We start from the raw sequence: 19,846 nt of genomic DNA, 5'->3' as shown, positions 1-19,846 counted from the left end.
GGGGGGGGGGGGGGGGGGAAGAGAGAGAGAGGGTTTTTCCAAGTGCTTTTCCCACTATCTCTGCAGCATACTTTAAAAAAACCACCAACCCCAAACCAGTTCTAAAAGCTCAAGAGAGAAAGCACCGGTTCCTGGAGCTGGCTGAGGCAGAGGGGAGACAGCTGCCTGCAGGGCACCCAAGGCTCCCTCAGGCTGCCTGGCTCCAGGACAGGGAACAGGCTGTTCCAGTCTGAAATGCTCACTGCTGCCCGTGCAGCTTTCTAATGGGATTGCTATTGCACAAGGGAAATGCAACTATTGCTCTGGGGGAGTAGGACATAAAGACAGCTCCCTCCCTGCAGGAAAAGCACTAGTCGATGGTGTCCTGCCCCCTCCAAGTCACGCCCAGAACCAGGAGAAAGTCCAGCTGTGCTGGCTCCTGTCCAGACTTCACCCCATCAGAGCCTGGTCCTTGGCCCTTTACTTTCCCCTCCCATATTCCCGGCCTGGGAGGCAGAGGAAAGAAAGCGGGGGAGGGGGCGAGGATGGCTCCTTCTTGCAGAGGAGTAGGGACTGAGGGAAGGTCTCAGATTTGGAGAAGCCCATCCAAGACAAGAGGGTGGAGCTGAGGATGGAGCTCCATAAAACCTTACTGCCTTCTCTCACCATGTGCCCTTGGACTGTCTGCTATAAATTGCATCTCCCTATTCTTGCCTAAACATTGCTTTGATACTTCATGCTTTCAGTTTTCTCTCAAAACTGCTGTCCTGTTCAGCCATCCTTCCACCACCACTCTGCCCAGAGTAGAGTGCTGTAGCAAAGCCGATTTTTGCTATCCAAAGTATCTTTCCAGTTGCAGAATTCCATGTTCCTGTGTCTAAAAGGGCTTGACAGATTTGTGCTTCTTTCTGTGCTTTTGCTAAAGAGTTCCCAGTTGTATCTCAAAATATTTTCTCAGTTTGGAGCTTATTCCAGCTGCTGTTACCCTTTCTTATTGCAGGATAATGCCATCTGCCTGTCATCTTTTATCCCCTGGCAGTCTATTTATGGATTGTATAAACATTTCCCACTGTGAAGAGAACCCAGTAAAGGGAAAGGCAGTGTAGCAACAGAGAGCAATGCTACGAACAAAAGGATTAAGTAATCCTGGCATCTGCTTCTTCCACAATCAATGCATTAAAATATAGAATAAAGAGATGAAGCTATTTGAAAGGCATCTGCCTTCACTCTCTTCACTTTTGTAACAAGAGCTACTACAAACTGCAGTAAGAAGCATTTATGTCTGGGCTGGCAAGCTCCTTTCACAGTATTGCTGACATCTTCCATGAAATCCTGACACTAAACTACTAGGTGCTCCTATGAAAAAGAACATATTTTTCTGATTATCAATCAAGCCAACAGGGAGGACAAGAAACATGACCAACTAAAAGAAAAAAATTTAAGGGAGGAAAAGTTTTATTACCCTTTACAACAATAAATGCTTACTTATAAAGATTATAAAAAAAGTATAGCTGAACTTCTAATACCTTACTGTGGTCACACAACTCCTCTGAATTCCTGTTTGTCCTTGCTTAAGGTCTTATAAACTATCACTCACCATCTTTGTAAGGTAAAGCTTCATGGGACAAACGCTGGTGCTTCTGCAGCCAGTAACTGATCATCTACTACGTCCAAAGCATCCTGGCTTTTTCTTATCAGTTATTTGTCATCCTTTGTTTAAATGAGACCTCTCCTATAGTGCAAAATATAGGATTGCTGAAGTCACGCTATTACAATCGGTAAGAATTTAAAGACAAGGTGAAAAAATGTATTAATATTTTTTACAACTGTGGGCACTTGTTTAAAGCATTTTCTTTCTGATTTTTATTTATTCTTAAGAGGTAACATGAGCCAGGATTCACAAGTTAAGAAGCGCTTCTGTGAGAATCCTAAACATTGGGGGTACCAGGATGAGGTTTACTTTGACTGTCCCCATCTTTTTTTTTTTTCCCAAAGCCATCTGACTAATGCTGATAGAACCTATATTGCCCTCCATATCTTACCTAACTACAGGAATGCTGCTGCAATCCAGCTGCCTTTATTACAGTAAAGAATCAGTATCTCAGCATGATCTCACTCTGGATCATGCCTCACATCATCAACTCTTAATGGGCTTATGACGTGTGGATTACTAAGCAATTGCTGTAATAGTGCTGGGAATTTTATCATTTTATTTCAGATGTGAAAAATAACTTCCTAGAGGACTGTCGTTCCTGCAAGGTGTATCAACTCACAGTGCCAAAGATGAGCTCTCTCTGGAGTAGCTCTTCAGCAAACAGTGTTCAAAAGTACAGAATATGTGCTCTGGACAAACAAATGCAACTCTGGAAACACAAATATATCAGAGAGGCCTCTACCGATAACATATGAAAGGAAAACATTTTAACACCTTTTCAGCAGTGATTATCATTACAATTGCTTTCTTACATTCATACAGCACAAACTCACCACAGTTCATAGCTGAAGCCACTTTTGAAATATACAGGTATTTCATTAGCTTGCTTTGGATACTACCCTATGATACACTTCCTTCCAAGCAGGCTGGAATAAAACAAAAGAATGGTCCTCAGTTTTAAGAATTAAAGTCATTTTTCTCAAAACAGGCTGTTGAAACTGAAATAAAATTGATAGACTGGAGGAAGCCAAATACGGAGAAATGCATGTTATAGGACACTGAAACTTGTGTGTGGGAAGAGGTTAGTCTTCAGAGGTGGAAGAAGACAGGAAAACACCATGGTTACACCATGCCCCAAAAAGCACCATATAAATTTATGCACTATTAGACAGACACATAAAAAAACCCCACAAATTCAATGGAGGACTTTCTGTTCCTAATGAAAACAGGTACTATTTCACCTCAGCAGGAACAGCAATACTGGTAAGTCTCATTTGTAAAAATACTCTTGCCTCACTAACGATTTTCAGAAGCAGTACAAACGGAGTCTCAGGTTAAGACCAGCTTTGCTGTGGGGATGTGGAGTTGGTTGGTCATGTAGGTGGAGTGGGCTGTTTCCTTTTGCATTCAGGTATTTGCTTTAGGAACGATCTATAAGATGAGGATGTTTATTCAGAAAGATAAAGTGTATTAAAGTGCACGAAGGCTCATCTGCTGCCTGGCAGAAACTGAGTGCATTATATGGGGTGTGTAGGGTGACGGTGATGCTGTTTCAATCTGAATATTCCCATTAGGCATATGCATGTGGGAACATGTGGGAGGGAAGAAAGAAAGGAAAGGGGACAACGGACACATCAGCACACTCAGCAGAACAGCTGGAAAGGTTGTATTCCCATCAGCTCCCACCTCATTAAATCCAGCTGACCTGACAGGAATCCAAGTCTAGAGACATGCCCAGGATCACTGCACTTCCTCCTGCCTCTCATTTTAATATACATATAAATTATCAACCTTACAAGTCTGCATTGCTTAACTGTCACAACTGAGTTACCATCCATAGACAGTCAACATGTAGGAATTTACAGAATTTCACTCACCTTTTGCTTTGTCTTAATTTGCAAACTCTGATCATACTGATTTTACTGCAAAAAAAATTTGGTTTCTCTCAGTGTGACACTTATCAATGCTGCTTGAGTTAGGTATGCTGATGCTGGATTTGCAATCTAGTTGAAAGTGATCCAGTCACTGGTTTTGCAGTTGAAAAATGCATACTGGAAGATTTTATACCATCTAATGCTATACTGCAGGTGTCTTTCTCTACCTCAACGTTTATGGCATCTGCATGCTTCCTTCGTTCAGGACCAGCACTAGGAAATGAAAGGATTGTTTTCATACTGCTTACAACCATATTAGGCAATTTTGATACTTATCTTTCTTTCCACAGCAAGCAAAATGATTTATAATGCCAAATGATTTATAATGCCAAATTTCTTGCATGGTGTTTCTCTCCTAGTCCCTGGATTCCATTTAGTTAGGCCTAGGTAGTGACTCATGGCAGATCTACATAATCCATTCTCTGGACAGTTCAGATAACCCTGCTGTTGGAAGCACTTCTCTTAAAGGCAAACAAATTAAAACCAAAACCCAATCACCTATAAATCAGAATGTGTCATGAACAATCCTATTCTCTAAATAAATGTGTTAACGTCTCTAAATGTATATAGCAGTGGAATTCTCATGTCTAAGATAATTATCTGTTCCCTTTTCTGTTCCTTGCCTTTGAAGACACACATTTAATTTCATCAGTCCCACATGGCTTGGGGTTATGCTAGTCAAACTCGGAAATGGTGACTCTGTTGTTCAAGTCTCCCCACTGAGATGGTAAAAGTGCATTGTTAGACCAAACATTTTGAGCCAAGATAAGTTACTAAGGGAACAGAAGGTCACTGTCCACAAGTTACCTTCTGTCATCAGGCATCCTGTTTTGAGATTCTGTCTGTCACCCTGGAGAGGTGTAAAAACCAGAAAAACTAGTGAAATCGGGGAGATTATCATAAGAATAAGATACAGTAGATTTTAGAAAAGGAATTCTAAGAAGAAAACTTCACTTAAGTCTGGAATGCAAAGATTTGAGAAGGGTACATAAGGTTCACCCTACACCTAACCTATCTCTGATGAAAGTCTCAGGATGCGTGCAGATGGAACTGTAAATGAATTAGGTTTCAAGTGCTCTGAAAATAAGAGATGTAATAATGCAATACAGAGAAATGGACAAGGCAGATCGGTGGAGAATTGTTCCAAATGGCAAAAATGGAAATAGCTTTGTTATTAGAGACCTTGAACTCCAGAAATTGAATTTTTCATTGCAATTATCTGTAAAAACAAGAACAGTTAAATTCTAACATGATTAGCCAGGTTGATTGAACTGTCAGGGCAAATTTCCACTACCAAATTAAAAATTCCTAGAGAAGTTCCTGGGCACTGAAACCAACTAGCATGGGAATGGTGCACATCTCCACTAGTAAATTCTTCTAACGACCAAAACTAGGTGGCTGCATACAAACTGCTTATTGGAAATGGTTCCTGGGATGTTCTAACTTTCAAACCATACCCATGAAATATTTGCAAGTGTGCTAGCTGGCAACTGTCAAAATCATGTCAAAGAATATATAACTCATTTCTACTATAAATTATTGCATTCATGTCTCCAGTTCTATTTAGTTTATTAGCATCCCAGAATCTCTGCTTTCAGTACATACATAACAATGTAATATTTTTTTTAAGAAAAGGGAAATTAGCATAAGTAAAATCTTGCTCACTATTAGAGATAGAATCCAATTCTTTTTCTTGAAGCAATGACTTTTACTTAGAAACTAAGACGATCTGTTTTCCAATATTGCCTCCATTCATCATGGACTGGAAAGCGGCTTCAAGAGAAATAATGAAGTAAGTTAGTGCCAAGCAAAATGTGCCAAGTAACTTTGAAAAAGAAAGAAAAAAAAAAAGATAAGACACAAATGTATGAGACAGCTCCCCAAAAAGGAGAGATAATGTTTTGGACCTAAACATATTCATCCTTAATAACATGCTAAATTAAGAAAAAGATATAGAAACCTTGTCTGTAATAAACTACTAAGGGCAGTTTTGTGCAACAATTAAAAAACCTGATTTGTAACCAAGTGTTTGGCCCTTTACAAGTTAATGATTACATTTGTGGCTTTTGTGATGTGCCATACAAATACCAAACAGAAATACAAGATGTGTCTGGAGAGCCCACAAATGCTGTACGTTTCACAAACCTTTGTGAAAGGAAAGGGTTTATAAATGCTCTATATAGTATAGTAAATGTGGGAAGCTGGAGCAAAATAATAAATCTCTGAGTAAACAAAGTATGAAATATGATTGCTGTATTTGATCAAATTCCTTCAAGATACATATGTGTACCAGTAAGTAGCAACAACTAGAATAAATTTAAATCTGTAAGATTTGGCTATTGCTTAATTCTGGTTTCTAATCTTGTGGGACTGAAGACTGAATGGACTAAATCATACTTTTCCTTGTTACTTGAAAGGGAAGCATTCTTACAGCACATCTTGAATGACCTGGCACTCTGGCTATGTCTCACTGGATCACAAGACCCCCTTCACTTTAATATTTTCTTTGTTACAAACTTTTTTGAACAGGATACAGGCTCTTTTGTTCCTTTAAAATAAATTATTTTTTACTTTGTTTAGCAATCTCTACTGTTTTCCCCTTTCTTGTGTGTACTTTTCAATTTATATTTTTGTTAGCAAATCCCATAACAAGCACTCAGTATCTAAGGATACTGAGGGTTTTTTTAAGTATAAGGTCAAGGATTCCAAAATAACATTTACCTACACATAAGTTCTAAGAAATGGGCAGCACTTTAAATCTGTAAGATCAGAATGACTGACCTGCTAAGGTAGCAGTTTAACAGTTAATTCCCCCCCGAACCGTAAATCAAACAGAATCTCAAAACTTATATTCAGTGGTTTTTTCACAGAACATTTTAATACCTTGTGAAAAAACCTCTATTATAACATAAAAATTATGCTTTAGATAAAATACAAAAATCTGAATTGCCAAATGAAACAAAGGAGGTAGTTAACCTCTACCATCGTTGTATTTAATTAGATTAGTATTCTCAGAAAATGGTATAAAAATCTTACCACCAACATTTTCCAAGCCTTCTACCATGGTCTCTCTGACCTGCCAATGCAAACAAGTCCTTTTAGCCTTCTTCAAACAAGATAAACGTTTATTAGAAACTGCCACAAAAACTACAAAAATCTATGATGTTTGGGCCAGATTCTTTCATGAGGAGAGGAGTAACTACTTTCTCATGAATATATAGGCAATTTAATTCCACAGTCAGAACTGGAACATCCCTCTCCCTGACAAAATTTCATGTTTCAGGATTTTCCACGGGAAAATGTACTGATCAGCAGAAGAATCAAAAACTACTTTAGACAGACCTCACAGGGAAAGGATGGATAAAGCATCTAAGCATCACAAAATAATAAATGATGATTATAGAGCTTGAAACAAAACTTCAGACTAGATCCCCCAAAGCATTCAGGACACTAAGTAATCAGGTGTTTGAAAGTACATATTTCTGAAGGCCTGATTCCTTAAGTAAAAAAGCACTTTATGCTGAGAGAAAGAATACAGACATTAGTGGTATGTAATCAGAAAACTCTGTCATACTACAGTTACACCAACCTCAGCAGGTACCTACTGAAACAGTGCTACTTCATAAGCTTTCAATTATACTTACACATCCTTAAGAAAATCTGTTCAATTCTGAGGTACAGTAAGAGAGCCAGGGACAAAGAAACTGGACTTTCTGTAGCCAGACCATGATCTGAGAAGACAGTATCAAAGGCCATCAATTAAATGTAAAGTCCTTACCTTCAGTTTACCCTCTTGGATCCACTGACAGAGTTGTAATACACTAGCTTCCTGTTTGTCCATGTAGTTCAACACCAGGAATCTCTCCCTGTGAATGAAAAGAATGAGCCTTTAATTAAGACACACTGGGAAGCATATTTTGAAATCTTTATAAATCTTTTCAGGAAACAGCATTACTGAAACTGAAGGGTTATGAGTACTGATGACAATGCAACATAGCTCAGAGCTTTGCCAGCTTGTTGAGACAGCTCCCTGCAGTGGGAGCTTGACAGTAACACCAGACTTAGACAAGTAACCTAATTCTGTTCAAGTATCAGAGAGAAGAGTAATAAAAATCATATCACCAGAACAACCAAATGTCCATAAAATGTGAGCAAATTCCTATTATTTTTTTACCCTTTTTTTATGGAGTAGGGAGAATAATTAATGGACTTGCTGCTAGATGACAAGTATAAATTAACTTTCAGGCTCCCCAAAATTTTGCATATCCTGCTGGCAGAGCTGTCTGTAGTAATCAAGAGAAACTGAAACGATCATCAAAAATTATAATTACTTGTAGCAACATAGTGATTGGATTCTCCACTGCCTTCTACTATGCATGGTATACTTTATTTTTATCCATTTTTAGAAGTGCAGACAACAGCAACAGGGACAAGAAAACAATTTTAATTAGGTCAATCCATTTGCACAGAAATCAAAAGTCTCCCTAAATTTCTGCAATGCAATGAATGAAAAATCTCATAAAACTTTGCTCCTAAGATCTGCCTTAGATCCACTTGAATCCTGACAGGATATTCAGCAATTCCCATAACAAAAATCAATGTTTTACCTGTATATATTTGTCACACCTACAGTCCCATTATACCCCAAAACCTCAAATACTAAAAATGTCATTTCAATCCATTGATTGCATCAGCTGCATCCTTACTTTAAAAATATTTGATTTTGTCTCTGCCTGAACTACTACACGTGGGGAGAAGGCACTCTGCAAAACATCTGAGAACAGAACCATGGCAACACCTTCCCTTGTACTGAAGAATGTGTCAGAGACTCCAAGACTCAATCAAGCAACCACAAACAAAGCATAACAACAGACAACTATGCTAACGCGTAACAACATCCCTTCCCATTTTTTCATGCCAATACAGACAAATGTAAGAGAAAGGATTTACTGATGTTGTGATTATAATTTCCTTTTTTATTATGGCAACATTCTGTTCCAATTACACATGCCTATTGCAGATCTGCAGACTACATTCTGAGCAACAACATCATGTAAGCAATCTACTTGGAACCTGGTCACAAGTTCTGGAGGAGAAATGTACCTTGTGATATTCCTTTCTTTCCGTATTTTTTCTATGTCAGGAGGCAGTGGAGGAGGATAAGGCACATCTTTATTATACTGAGAAATCTGTCCACACAGGATGATATGGCTGTTCCGATTCATCTATTTGGGACAGAACAAAGTGAGAAAAAACACATTCTTTGGTCTCAGAAACTAAATTTTCCAGAGATTCAATAGATTATATTGCAAAATTTTCACATGGGTATCCTTATTTACAGCCATATTTCCAAGAAAAGAGTGTGAAAATTGCAGGCAGTCCCATTCAACCTACGACAACATTCAAATACATAAATGCAGGGTAATAGAGGAAAACTAAATGCTATACAGCCTATGTGTAATTTTAAAAGGCATTAAATACAAGCAATGTCAGAAATTCTCATCTTACTGTTTGCCCTTTTTGTCAGGAGGTGAGGAGTAATAGGACAAAGAAGTTTGAAACAGCTGTTGGATACAGCTGCGATTTAGAGCTCCCAAAGATGGCCTTGCCACCAAAGCCCCCCTGCCATCAGACAGAGTAGTTTCATATTAACAATGAAGAGGGCTGGTCAAGAGTCTTTATGGAGGCCCAGCAGAGCTAGTCTTTTGTGAATCCAGAAAACCAAAGCTGACAAAACATAAGATTACTACACTAACAGACAAGGTTTTAAGAATATTATCAAATCTCCTAACCAAATCAGTGAGAGATGAGGAGCAGAAATTGTGCTTCTATTACTATACTGCCAGGCTAGTCCAAATGACAAACACCAATCTCAAATATCTGATTTCTCCTCAAGACCAAGATCAGCACCTGGCTTAGATCAGTGAAAAGCCTGCTCTGCTGTATTGCAGGCTGGTTTCCAGTATGACTTAATCCAAAACTGGGCACACAGACACAGGAGAATGACTAGAATAAACCTGACAGCTGGTATAATCACCTGACTTATAACTGTATCGCTGATGTCTCCACCAACATTGTCAAAATAAACATCCACACCGCCTGGGCAGAGTTTACGTAGCTGCTCTGCCACATCCCCCTTCTTGTAATTGATAGCAGCATCAAATCCCATTTCTTGGACCAAAATGGAGCACTTCTCATCTGTGCCAGCAATCCCCACCACTCTAGAACAGCCCTCCAAACGGCCAATCTGCAAGCACACAGTTAAAAAAAACAGAATAAACCCCAAACAATAAAGAGAAGTTAGATCATTGGTCTGCATAAGGGTACCACGGGAGGAAGGGGGCCTTAGGGGGGGGTTACAGTTATCCCCCATCCCACTAAACCCCAGACTGCAAAGTTTAGCACATGCTCCCATCTCATGTGACACAATTCCCTCTTGTCACTCCCTCCTCACACCTAGAGAAAGGGCAGATACAACAAAAATCTGCCATCTTTCCAAACTCACTGGCTGCAGGAGGTTTAGTCTGTGGAGTCACCAACAACTGGCAGTACTAGAGAGCCAAATACAGTATAAAACCACCATTTGCCAAGTACGGTAACACAGCTAATAAAAGGCAAAAAAAAAGACTGGACAGTAATTGATTTAAATATATTCTTCATAGATTTGCTTATGCATTGTTTCTTCATAGCTTCTCTTTATTATTAAGTCTTAAGCTTGCTTAATACCTACTGTGCTTGGATATAGATGGGGGGTGGGGTGGGTGTGTGTCTCACACACACACACACACACACACACACACCACAACAGGTTTTGCAAAGCTGAGCAGGATAAAAGGGCTGCAAATCTCAAAACACAAAGGATGTCATGGGACACAACACAGAGGGTTTACTACATTTTTTTAATGACTATTTTCTAATATAGAAAAAAAATGAAAGTCACCAGTCAACTCAAAGACTGTGTTCAAATGGCAGACTACTATATAAATATATAGTAAATAGATGTATTTATACCATCTACTTTATTTAGTGACAAGTAATCACCTTGGGCCCTTTTCTCCCATGCCAGTTTCATGAAACTTAAGTTTCACACAAAATCTTTCTCACTGAGAGTTTGAGCCAAATCTGTGAAACTGGCCCTACCCGTGGAGTAATACCTGTTCATGTTTACAATGATTTTATCTGTACATTTACTAACCAGTGTGTTTCAGAAGATAAACTTGATAACATCATATGCTTGTATGTCTTAAGCCTACCTACCTGGCCAGCCAAAGAGCCACAGGCACCAGCTGCTCCGCTCACCACCATTGTCTGATTTGCACCCACAGCCACATGTCCTTTCTCCTTTATACCTAACAGGGCCGTCAGTCCTGTGATGCCAGCTGCACCGAGAAAGTAGGAAAGGTGTCCATTTACAAGTTGTGGAACAAGCTACAAAACAGAAACGCGTGGTGCTGTTCATTTCTTTTCACAGGTGAGGTTTTGCTGTTTGCTATTTCATTGTCTGAGGATAGAAGACTAACTCAGGATATTTACCAGGCAAGTTACAACCGTTAGGGACAAGCTATCTATAAACTAGCTCTACCCTAACAATGAGTTTATACAAAATGAAACAAAGATTGTATTTCCATAGTTTCAGAAAAAGTTTTTAAACAAAGTCACTCACAAAAACTTAAATTATAGAAGTGTTAAAAAGCAGATGGGAGGTAAATTTCCAGCAATGGTGAACTATCCCTGTGTTAGCATAAAAGATAAAATAGCATAATTTTATCAAATATAGAGACTGCAGATCAGTGGCAAAAGGTCCTAAGGAAGGAGCTTACTGGAAAGTACACATTCTTAAACTACAATAATTTTCTGTCACAAAAGGATGATCAACACAATATCCGTAATGCACTGTTACAACCTAATTTTCAACTTCATATTGAATACCCTTTCTTCCGTGGATGTAAAATCTTAAGTAAAAGCTTTCACTAACATATGTTAATGAAGTAAATTGAATTAAATATATCTAAAGCCTTTTATGTCTTATGACTACACTCATGTATAATGATGCCTTACGTCTTTTATGTCTTATGACTACACTTTCATAGAATAATTAACAGAATTAACAGAAGCAGCTTCAGGGAAATTTATTAAAAATCCAACAATTGAAATAATACTGGCATGTCTGGTAACCAACAAAAGCATTTACATTTTAATTTGTTAAGAGAGAAACTGATACAGATTTTGCTACCTGTGAGTTGATCCACCTTCCGAGAACTAGTTGCTCCAGTAACATTGGTTTGGTTTTGACTAAGAAATTGTATCATTAGCTGCTATTTTAAAGAAAGGTTTAGGAAAAGGAAATAGTGACAACCTGTGGTTTGCATTTCCATTACCTTTTGTAGCAAGCTTCCATCTAGAATTGCCACTGTCTGCCAGGGCCAACTGAAGGAAATGACAAAGTCTCCTCTAGCAAGGTTATCGTGCTTGCTCTCCTCCACAATCCCAATGCCCCCCCCATCAGCAACTTCAGACAGCTGCCAGGGCAGGAGGTAATCCGAGCCAGTATCCTCATTCATTCGACAGCGCTGAAAGGCAAGGCTTTAATGAGAGGCTCTGGTGGAACACACGGTTTGTTTATGAGTTCAAATGAAGCTGGGGCTGAGACACGTTTGAAACTTCAAACACAAAGGGATACTCAAAAATCTCTCAATAAGACCCAAATATTCATCATCTTTTCTTAGATCCCTCTTTCCTCTCTGCTCAGTACAAAAGGAGCACAAACCATTCTGATCTCCTCCAGCAGTGTTACCAAAGCCAACATGTTTTATAGACACTGTCTCAAAGTCAGCCATGCAACTGAAGATGACTGGCTTAGGTTTGATGAGAACTGTATAAATGCCATTCCTTAACGGGATGAATCATAGAAATGCAGGATTGAAAAAACCACCCACAAGTCATTTAGTCCATGCCCATGCGCTAAAGAACTGTCAAATCTATGTAGACCATCCCTGACAGAGATCTCTAATGAAACATCTTGAAATCTGAGGTCTTTTATTTCTGTCTCCCCCTGTAGCCTGAGTTAGTTTTTCAGGATTCTTAAACTTTTAATCAATTCCCAAGCTAAACCTACTTTCATGAAATTAAGACTGTTTCTTTTCTACTATCTCCACCTATGCAGGGAACAAATGACCAGAATTCTCTTTAAAGCAAACTTACACACTAGCTGACTGGGTGTGCCTGGTTCTCCTCCTACCTTCACTTCCATTTCAACCCACCACTTTCCCAACCACAGGTTTTCTACAGTTTTGCAAAATTAGGTGCAAGTGCTGGTTATCATTTCATTCACACTCTCTGTTTGCATTGTTTACAAAGTATTGACACATTTTTTTCCTGCCATCACCCACTTAAGGAGAAAACCTAACTTTCATTTGTAAACAAAACTTAATTTGAATCATTTACATGTTTTGTCTAGATTTTTTTCTTTCCTGATCACATCCCTATCTCGCTTTATCATGAAATATTCTTCCTCTATCCACGCTCCCATCAATTGAAAAACACTTTCTTCCATGGCCAAAAAAAGGTGTAAAATGTATATTAAAAAGGCAAAGTTCAGAAAAAGCTAATACAAACAAATCTGTAATGGTATAGCAGGGCTCAGTCTCTTCTGGTCCTATAAAGTCATATTCCTATATATATCACAGGCACATTAATGCCAAATTCCTTCCAGATACAATTCATCAAAATGAAGAGGATTACTAAGCTATACTAGAGATACATTTGTCCTATAATTGGTAGCTTCGGTGTTAAACATCACAACAGATACAGAGTTGAAGATTTTTTTTTTAAAAAAATGCTGGCTTAGCTCTAAGTCCACCACCTACCATGTAAGGGTCCACAGAGAGATAAAGGGTTCTGACACGCACTTGTCCTGCTTGGATTGTATCTGCTATTGCACTTTGTTCCAGTCGGAAATTTTCAGCCACTGGCACTCCATTCTTACCTAGAATCATTTTAAAATCAAACAAATAAATTAACCAAAATAGAGCTTCCATTAATTATTATGGGAAAGCCTTTTTTAAAAAGTAGTCAAAGTCAAGGTATATTTTTACTTAGGTATAAAACTACTGACCAACTGTCAGGCTTTGTGTCACAGACTACAATTACCTGCTCTATCAGCTTACGCTTACCTGGGCCAGTACCAGGCACTTGCACTGACTGGCAATTCCCATGCTGTTTGCTACATGTATTTTTTATGAACAACTAGGGAAAATTTAAAAAAAAAAAAAAAAGGGTTGTTCCCATTCTCAAAACATGAGTGTGTGCTGAAAAGTTCCTAACTTTCAAAACAATGACATGCACTGAGATTTCTCTCACATAACAAAAACATCATGCACTATTTTGCCAGTAGGAGATGACCATAAATTTTAACCAGGTTTTAAACTCTCACCTTTTAGTCTCTTTTGACTGAGATAGGGGGAATACAGGTAATTATCACTGCACATACACATGCTGCAAGATCACCCCTTCACAGCTACAGACAGACCTCCTTAAATTAAAGCTTCCCAAAATCACCTACGAAAGGTCTGCCCAGAGCCCCAGAGCTGGAGGCTTTGCCCCCAGGTTGGTACCACATGGAGCAGACCAATCAAATGGACAACTGGAAAATACCCATGGATGTTTTAAGTCAGACTGACTGGGGGACTACAGCAGGCTACTGCTGTAACATTTGATTTGCATTAGGAAAGACTTATTTGCAGGTCATGCAACACTTCTTACCTGTTAGGACTATTCTGGCATTAAGCAGCACACAATACACCCCAAAAAACTTAATACACACATGTGGGTCTTCTACAACAGACAATTTATAAACTCACTATTCAAAATATTGTGCTGACATTGGTGACAAGGAGAATGTGCATGGAAGCAAGGAAGTAAACAAATCCTCAACAGTGTAAATTTAAAAAACAAACACTCTGAAACACAGGAGGAATAAAAGATTCAGTGTTTACTAAAAGGAAACAAAAATGAACAGCAATAAAATACTTTTTGTTCTCTTTGCATTTTAAGAGATGACTAATGTCAGAACTAAAAAAGCAATTGCTTGCTAATCTTTATTCGCTTTTGAGTCCCTAGACTTAAGATTTTCTCATGTATTATGCATTAACCCTTTTTTTCCAAAAAAAAAAGTTTAGAAATCTGTATATACAGACTAAAGAAATCCACTTCACAACAAACTTTATTTATTGCTCCATGCAATATTAAGATATATAAATGTCAGTACCTTAAGCCAGTGTTTGTTTCTAAGTCAGCATTTTGGAGCATTAGGCAACCATAACAAACACATTGCTCCTTTATTGGAGAGAAATACATACCAGGGCGTGAATTCAGCACTACTCTCTGTATAATCATCCCTGCTTTTGCAGCAATTCTGTGCTGGATTTCTACAAAGGAAAACATTGTTTGAAGGGCTGGAACATAGACTTTCTTGAATAAGAACATGCAGCAAAGCAATAAGTAATTTGGAAATGGGATGAAATACAGGCTTCACCAACTTCAGCATCCATACCCAAGAATCATTATGAAACAACCTCAAATGTAAAATTAACAAACTTGTGAATAGTTTCCCTGTTTATCTTGTTAAAGCTGTGATTTTATACAATGTCACAGTAGCACCTTCTGGAAAGGCTGAAAATCATAACGTACCATGCTCCTTGTAGAGAACATCATCACCCCCTACCAGGTTGTAGGAGACATGTTTGGTTTGCTTTCCTGCACTGACTGAGAACGCTGTTCCCACCTAAAAGACACTGAGGCAGCTTTGCATGCATAGGGCAGGTGTAACTCAACAGCATGCACACGTGCCAGGCATAGCAGCATGCAGGTATATGATAAAAAGACATTGCTGTATATGTTTCACATGAAATAGCAAGTCTTTTGAGAAGCAGTGCATTTTCTCCTAAGACATAGTCTGGCCCAGAGATGAGAAAGAATGAGATCACCATTTCATCTGTTTTATGGAAAAAATGTCTCCCTGAATTTCAACAGTTTAAAAGAGAACTGTAAAATTGTGTTCTTGCAACTGTGAGATGCCAACGTGATTAACAGGGAATGAACCAGCTTTAACAAGAGAAAAATCATGATCTATGCTTTCAGAGCTAATACAATATAAAGATGTTCTTCCTACTATTCTCAGCTGAGTGCCATAAATAACCAGCCTCCACAAGAACCAAGGACATTAAGGAATGAAACATGATAGCCGATGTCTTTATTATGTTTATTTTGCTGACAAGAACAGCAAATTGGAGCAAAGCTAAACAGATGAGCCTAGAAAGAGTACCTCATCACCACTTTATTCTTTGAACACTGCAAAATACAGAACCTTCTGTCTGTGCTGTTACGGCTCTCACAGACCATCAAGAACTACAGCCTGGAGTGCTGAAAAAGATAATTAAAAAGTTATCAGGAGAAGATGGGCATATCTCTGGTGTTTCCTCTAAATCCCACAACTGACTCAAACTGTAAGCATCTCGTTCACAAACCAGATAAAGGTTTAACATTTGATTGTGTTTGCACTTGAAAAGCTACTTATTAGGCAAAAATTATTCAATAGTTTATTTTGAGTACTTTAGCACCTAAGGGTGCTACAAGAAAAACTACGAGAAATAGGTCTCAAATGTGTCTTTACAGCACCACATCAGTGAAAAATAAGTGACCTGAACAGTTCAAGGACAGAACAATGTAGAACATCATCCTACAAAAAACCCCCACACTTTGATGAAGTTGTTAGTTACAGTTTAAAAACAAAAAATGAGCACTGAAAATACAGGAGTTAATAGTTAAAGAGGGTAATAAAAATCCATTTTTATACCCACATAGCTGATAGAATCTCTGGAATATACTCATGTAAAATCCTAACAGGAAGAATGGCCTAAGATACAGTTTGGCAGATCTTGGGTTCAGCATCGTACTCAGCTATAGACTTCTCATGTGATTGTGGGCACATCACTTTGTACTTCTTTTACAAAATATTTTCAGAACAAAATTCCCAATTCCTCCTGATAACATTTACCTAACAAAATTACACTCAAGTGGTACAGTTGTTATCCCCAGAGCAATTGTCTTAGAACTGAGATCTGTGCTAATTCAATGAGCATTTTATAACTGTCAGATGTGCCCAGTGCAATTTAAAAGGACAACCGTACTCCAGCAAACAATCTGTGCACGTACAGAACTTGGCTGAAATTTATAACCCCTAATGAAACTGGTCTGTGCAGAAATAATGAGTTAAGAATGTAGTGACTATAAACTAACAGCAATCTGACAGCTCACATGAAATCTGGGCAAGTCATTCCTCTATATACTATTCATACTCAGTTCAAATCTATCCATGGCATTAAGGTTTGTTTATAACCCATACAGAGCAGGCAGAATTGCTGTACAGCTCATGCCTTACAGAAAGGCCCACTATCAAAACTGCTGACTCAATTTTTGTTATCCTGAAACTAAATACCTGTATTATACAAACACAAAAACCCAATCTGAACAAGAAAAGAGATGATGAAAAGCATTTTTATTGTACCTAACACATACCTGAAATATCTGCTTTTTATGATAGTGCGGGAAAAAAAAAAGAGTTCTTTAAAGAAAAAAGCCAGTGATATTAATATATTAAAATAAAGAAAAAGCAATACAGAGCAGCATTAGAAAGATGAGAGTGGAAAAAGTAAACAATCTAAGTTTAGATTACTTCTTCGAATGCCTGACATTCTGAGGGAACAAAAATGCTGTTGATTTCCCAGGTCATTTTCACAGCTTTTGGTTGAGAAGCCTGTGTACTAATTCAATTTGAAGATCTTCCAGATACTGCAAGTGGGTGGACAGAAAGCAAGGCTGGCAGCTGAACTGTCACTCATTCTATGGCAGCTGTCACAGTAAAACACAACACTGGAAATGGACATTTACTTCTAAATATGACTGCACTTATCCTACAGTGGAAGTCAGGACACCATTACACAAGCAAACGTTCACACTAATATCATAACATCATTAAGAACCTCACATTATAAATAATACAGAAATGACTAAAGAAAGTAAGTAGAGGCACCATCCTTTAACATCGTAAACCGAGGAAAGCTTTTGGAGAAAGAGAACAGATTTTTAAGTGAAATAAAGGGAATTTTTATCATATACATAATCCTTTTTGATACATGCATAATGCTAGTGTGAAGCGTGGAGTAAAATTTAATTCCAAGCTTTAACATCATCATTCTATGCCAAAATCACCTGACCCACCCTGTGAATACAACAGGAGCATTAAGCAGCACATCAGCAGTACCATCAAGGGAGTCTCAAGTATGTTTTAGCCCAGTTTTATTCTTATCTCTTCCTCCCCTTGACTGTTTTTTTCCCATTTCTGCAGAAACACACGACAACTCCTTTTAAAAATGTGAAATAAATTCCTCAGTGCTAAAATGTTTGTTTCTCCTGGCCTTGGTTCCTAGAACTTCTTGTTTCTGAGACTGCCTGAAGATACCATTTTCAGCTACACCTACTTTTGCCAAAACAATCCACCTGCTTCCAAGTTGTTGCCCATGCCAGGTGCAGCATGGAGGAAGAAGGCAGTCAATCTAAATGGAGGACAAGTAAGACTGGAAGTCTTCTGAAACGGTAGTGTCAAAAAGCTGGAACAAGAATCCTCAGAGGAAATTCAAAGAAAGAAACTTCATGGAATAATTACTCTGAATGAGGAACATGCAGGAAAGAAAGATGGTAAGGACTGGCACTAGGAATCTGTGAGAACAGAGAAACATGGCAAGCATAGCAAATTAAAGGCCTGTAAAGAAGGGGAATGAGAACTAGAGAAACTGGGAATGATGAGACAGAACCAAGCAAACTGAGAGGGAATGGCTAGGCAAAAAACAGAAAATGCTAACTGGCAAGGTGAGGAGAATGGAAATGAAAAAGCAAGTGTAATGGATTAGGCACCAAAGTCTCTAACCATTTCCCTGAAGACCTCTCTACATTTGAGCAATGTTAATTAATTGCCAACTCAAGTTTTCAAAAAGTAGAAGCCAGAATCAATACTGACTGTCATGAATAGAGAAAAATGCATGCTATAAAAAGTACTTTCATGAACTAAACTAATAAATCCAGATTTCCTAACGTAGCATGACCCATCACCAAATTCTCTGGCGTGAAGTTCCTCCCATCACATTTTCTCCATGTGGATTCCCTGACACACTGTAGCGGTTGAGGGCAGGCTGCAATCTTTCCCTCAAGAAAGAAACAGGTGAAAAAGAAATCCAATAGTAGTAGGATCTTGAACCAGCCATCTTTTTCTTCCTTTTTTTTTTTTTATATTCCAATAAGCCTAATATCTTTGATCTTTTTATCAAATTTGACTGACGTACAGAGCAAAAGTTCCAGTAGGTATACACACTTGTATCCACACACAATAGGATTGTATAAACTTTACTTTTTTAGATCTAGGTGTTAAAAAATTTGCAAGTTTTCGGATACCCTCTTGGGTATTATTATTTTTTTTAAAAATCACAAACAGTTGCATTGTATTAGTTGCTGAAAACTGTTTAAAAATACCGAGACACAAGGCCTATTTTTTCTTAGCAGAATGTCAAGTCAGGAATGAACACAAGACTGCCAGAAAGGAAGAAGCATCACTTCAGCAGAAGAAACACCTGATATTTTCCCAAGAAGCCTGTGATGCAGTACGCAGGCTCACAGATTGGAGCAATCCCAGAGCGTACCAATTACCCACTTTCCTAGGTGTGACCCAAGACCCAGTTAGAAATCACTGCTGTCAAGGGTGGAAGAGCCCCTGGAGACTGCCCTGCAGATGGTTCAATACCAGTTTCAGAAACCACAGATGGAATAATGTAGGAGAGGAAAACCCAGAGGTCAGAAGCACAGATGGATGTTCACATTTACGTACCACACAGCAGCCCTGACGTGGGTGCTGAGGAGGAATCCCGGAGGAAGGGATTCCTCCCATTCATCACTTGCCGCAGCTTGATGCGGGAGCTCAGTAAAGCACCATTCACGCCCCTGTTGTTGAGCTCTGGGCAATCCCGAGTCTCCTCCAACCGTCAAACCCTTGCCCCCGCCTACCCTGCACGCTAACCCCCCAGGAAATGTCTCCCCAGAAGGAAGACGAGGGCCCTGCCAAGCTGCCCTGCAAGCGAAGCAGACCGCAGGCCCTCCCGGTCCTACACCCGGCCCCAGGGCACGCTCATCTCGGCGGGGACGAGAGCGACCACCGCTCCAAGCCCGAGGCCCC

The 19,846-nt window shown here is 38.9% G+C and overlaps 1 protein-coding gene across 5 annotated transcripts; it reads right to left on the bottom strand.

Annotated features, from left to right (window-relative positions):
- Positions 1–1,419: 1,419 nt before the first annotated feature.
- PTGR2 (prostaglandin reductase 2) lies at positions 1,420–14,993 on the bottom strand. 5 transcript variants are annotated; one of them, XR_003398493.1, is made up of 12 exons: positions 14,925–14,993; positions 13,434–13,552; positions 11,946–12,137; positions 10,825–10,995; positions 9,605–9,814; positions 8,671–8,792; positions 7,346–7,433; positions 6,604–6,643; positions 5,233–5,340; positions 4,375–4,786; positions 2,467–2,559; positions 1,420–1,711 (listed from the first exon to the last, which is right to left on the bottom strand). XR_003398493.1 is itself a non-coding variant. In XM_026849595.1 (10 exons), the coding sequence occupies exons 1-9, from the start codon at positions 14,959–14,961 to the stop codon at positions 5,276–5,278; spliced, it is 1,044 nt and encodes a 347-aa protein (XP_026705396.1). In that variant the 5' UTR covers positions 14,962–14,993; the 3' UTR covers positions 1,420–2,559; positions 5,233–5,275. The 5 variants fall into 5 exon arrangements, 3 of the variants coding, with proteins under 3 accessions (XP_026705396.1, XP_026705395.1, XP_026705397.1); XR_003398492.1 differs by having other exon boundaries at positions 1,420–2,559; XM_026849595.1 differs by lacking the exon at positions 4,375–4,786 and having other exon boundaries at positions 1,420–2,559.
- Between the last annotated feature and the right edge of the window lie 4,853 nt (positions 14,994–19,846).

The sequence above is a fragment of the Athene cunicularia genome, assembly GCF_003259725.1.
Source record: "Athene cunicularia isolate RWA chromosome 5 unlocalized genomic scaffold, athCun1 chr5_part1, whole genome shotgun sequence".
In the NCBI taxonomy this organism is placed as follows: domain Eukaryota; kingdom Metazoa; phylum Chordata; class Aves; order Strigiformes; family Strigidae; genus Athene; species Athene cunicularia.
The sequence above is the reverse complement of the archived record's forward strand: the minus strand, read 5'-3'. Positions and strand labels throughout refer to the sequence as shown.

Excerpts from the sequence above, each read along its gene's own strand:
- PTGR2 (XM_026849595.1), bottom strand. The coding sequence starts at position 14,961 with ATGATTATACAGAGAGTAGTGCTGAATTCACGCCCTG. Across the intron at positions 10,996-11,945 it reads ATGGAAGCTTGCTACAAAAG|CTTGTTCCACAACTTGTAAA; the intron begins GTAATGGAAATG and ends TCTGTTTTGTAG. Across the intron at positions 5,341-6,603 it reads AGGCTTGGAAAATGTTGGTG|CCGCTTTCCAGTCCATGATG; the intron begins GTAAGATTTTTA and ends TTTCTCTTGAAG.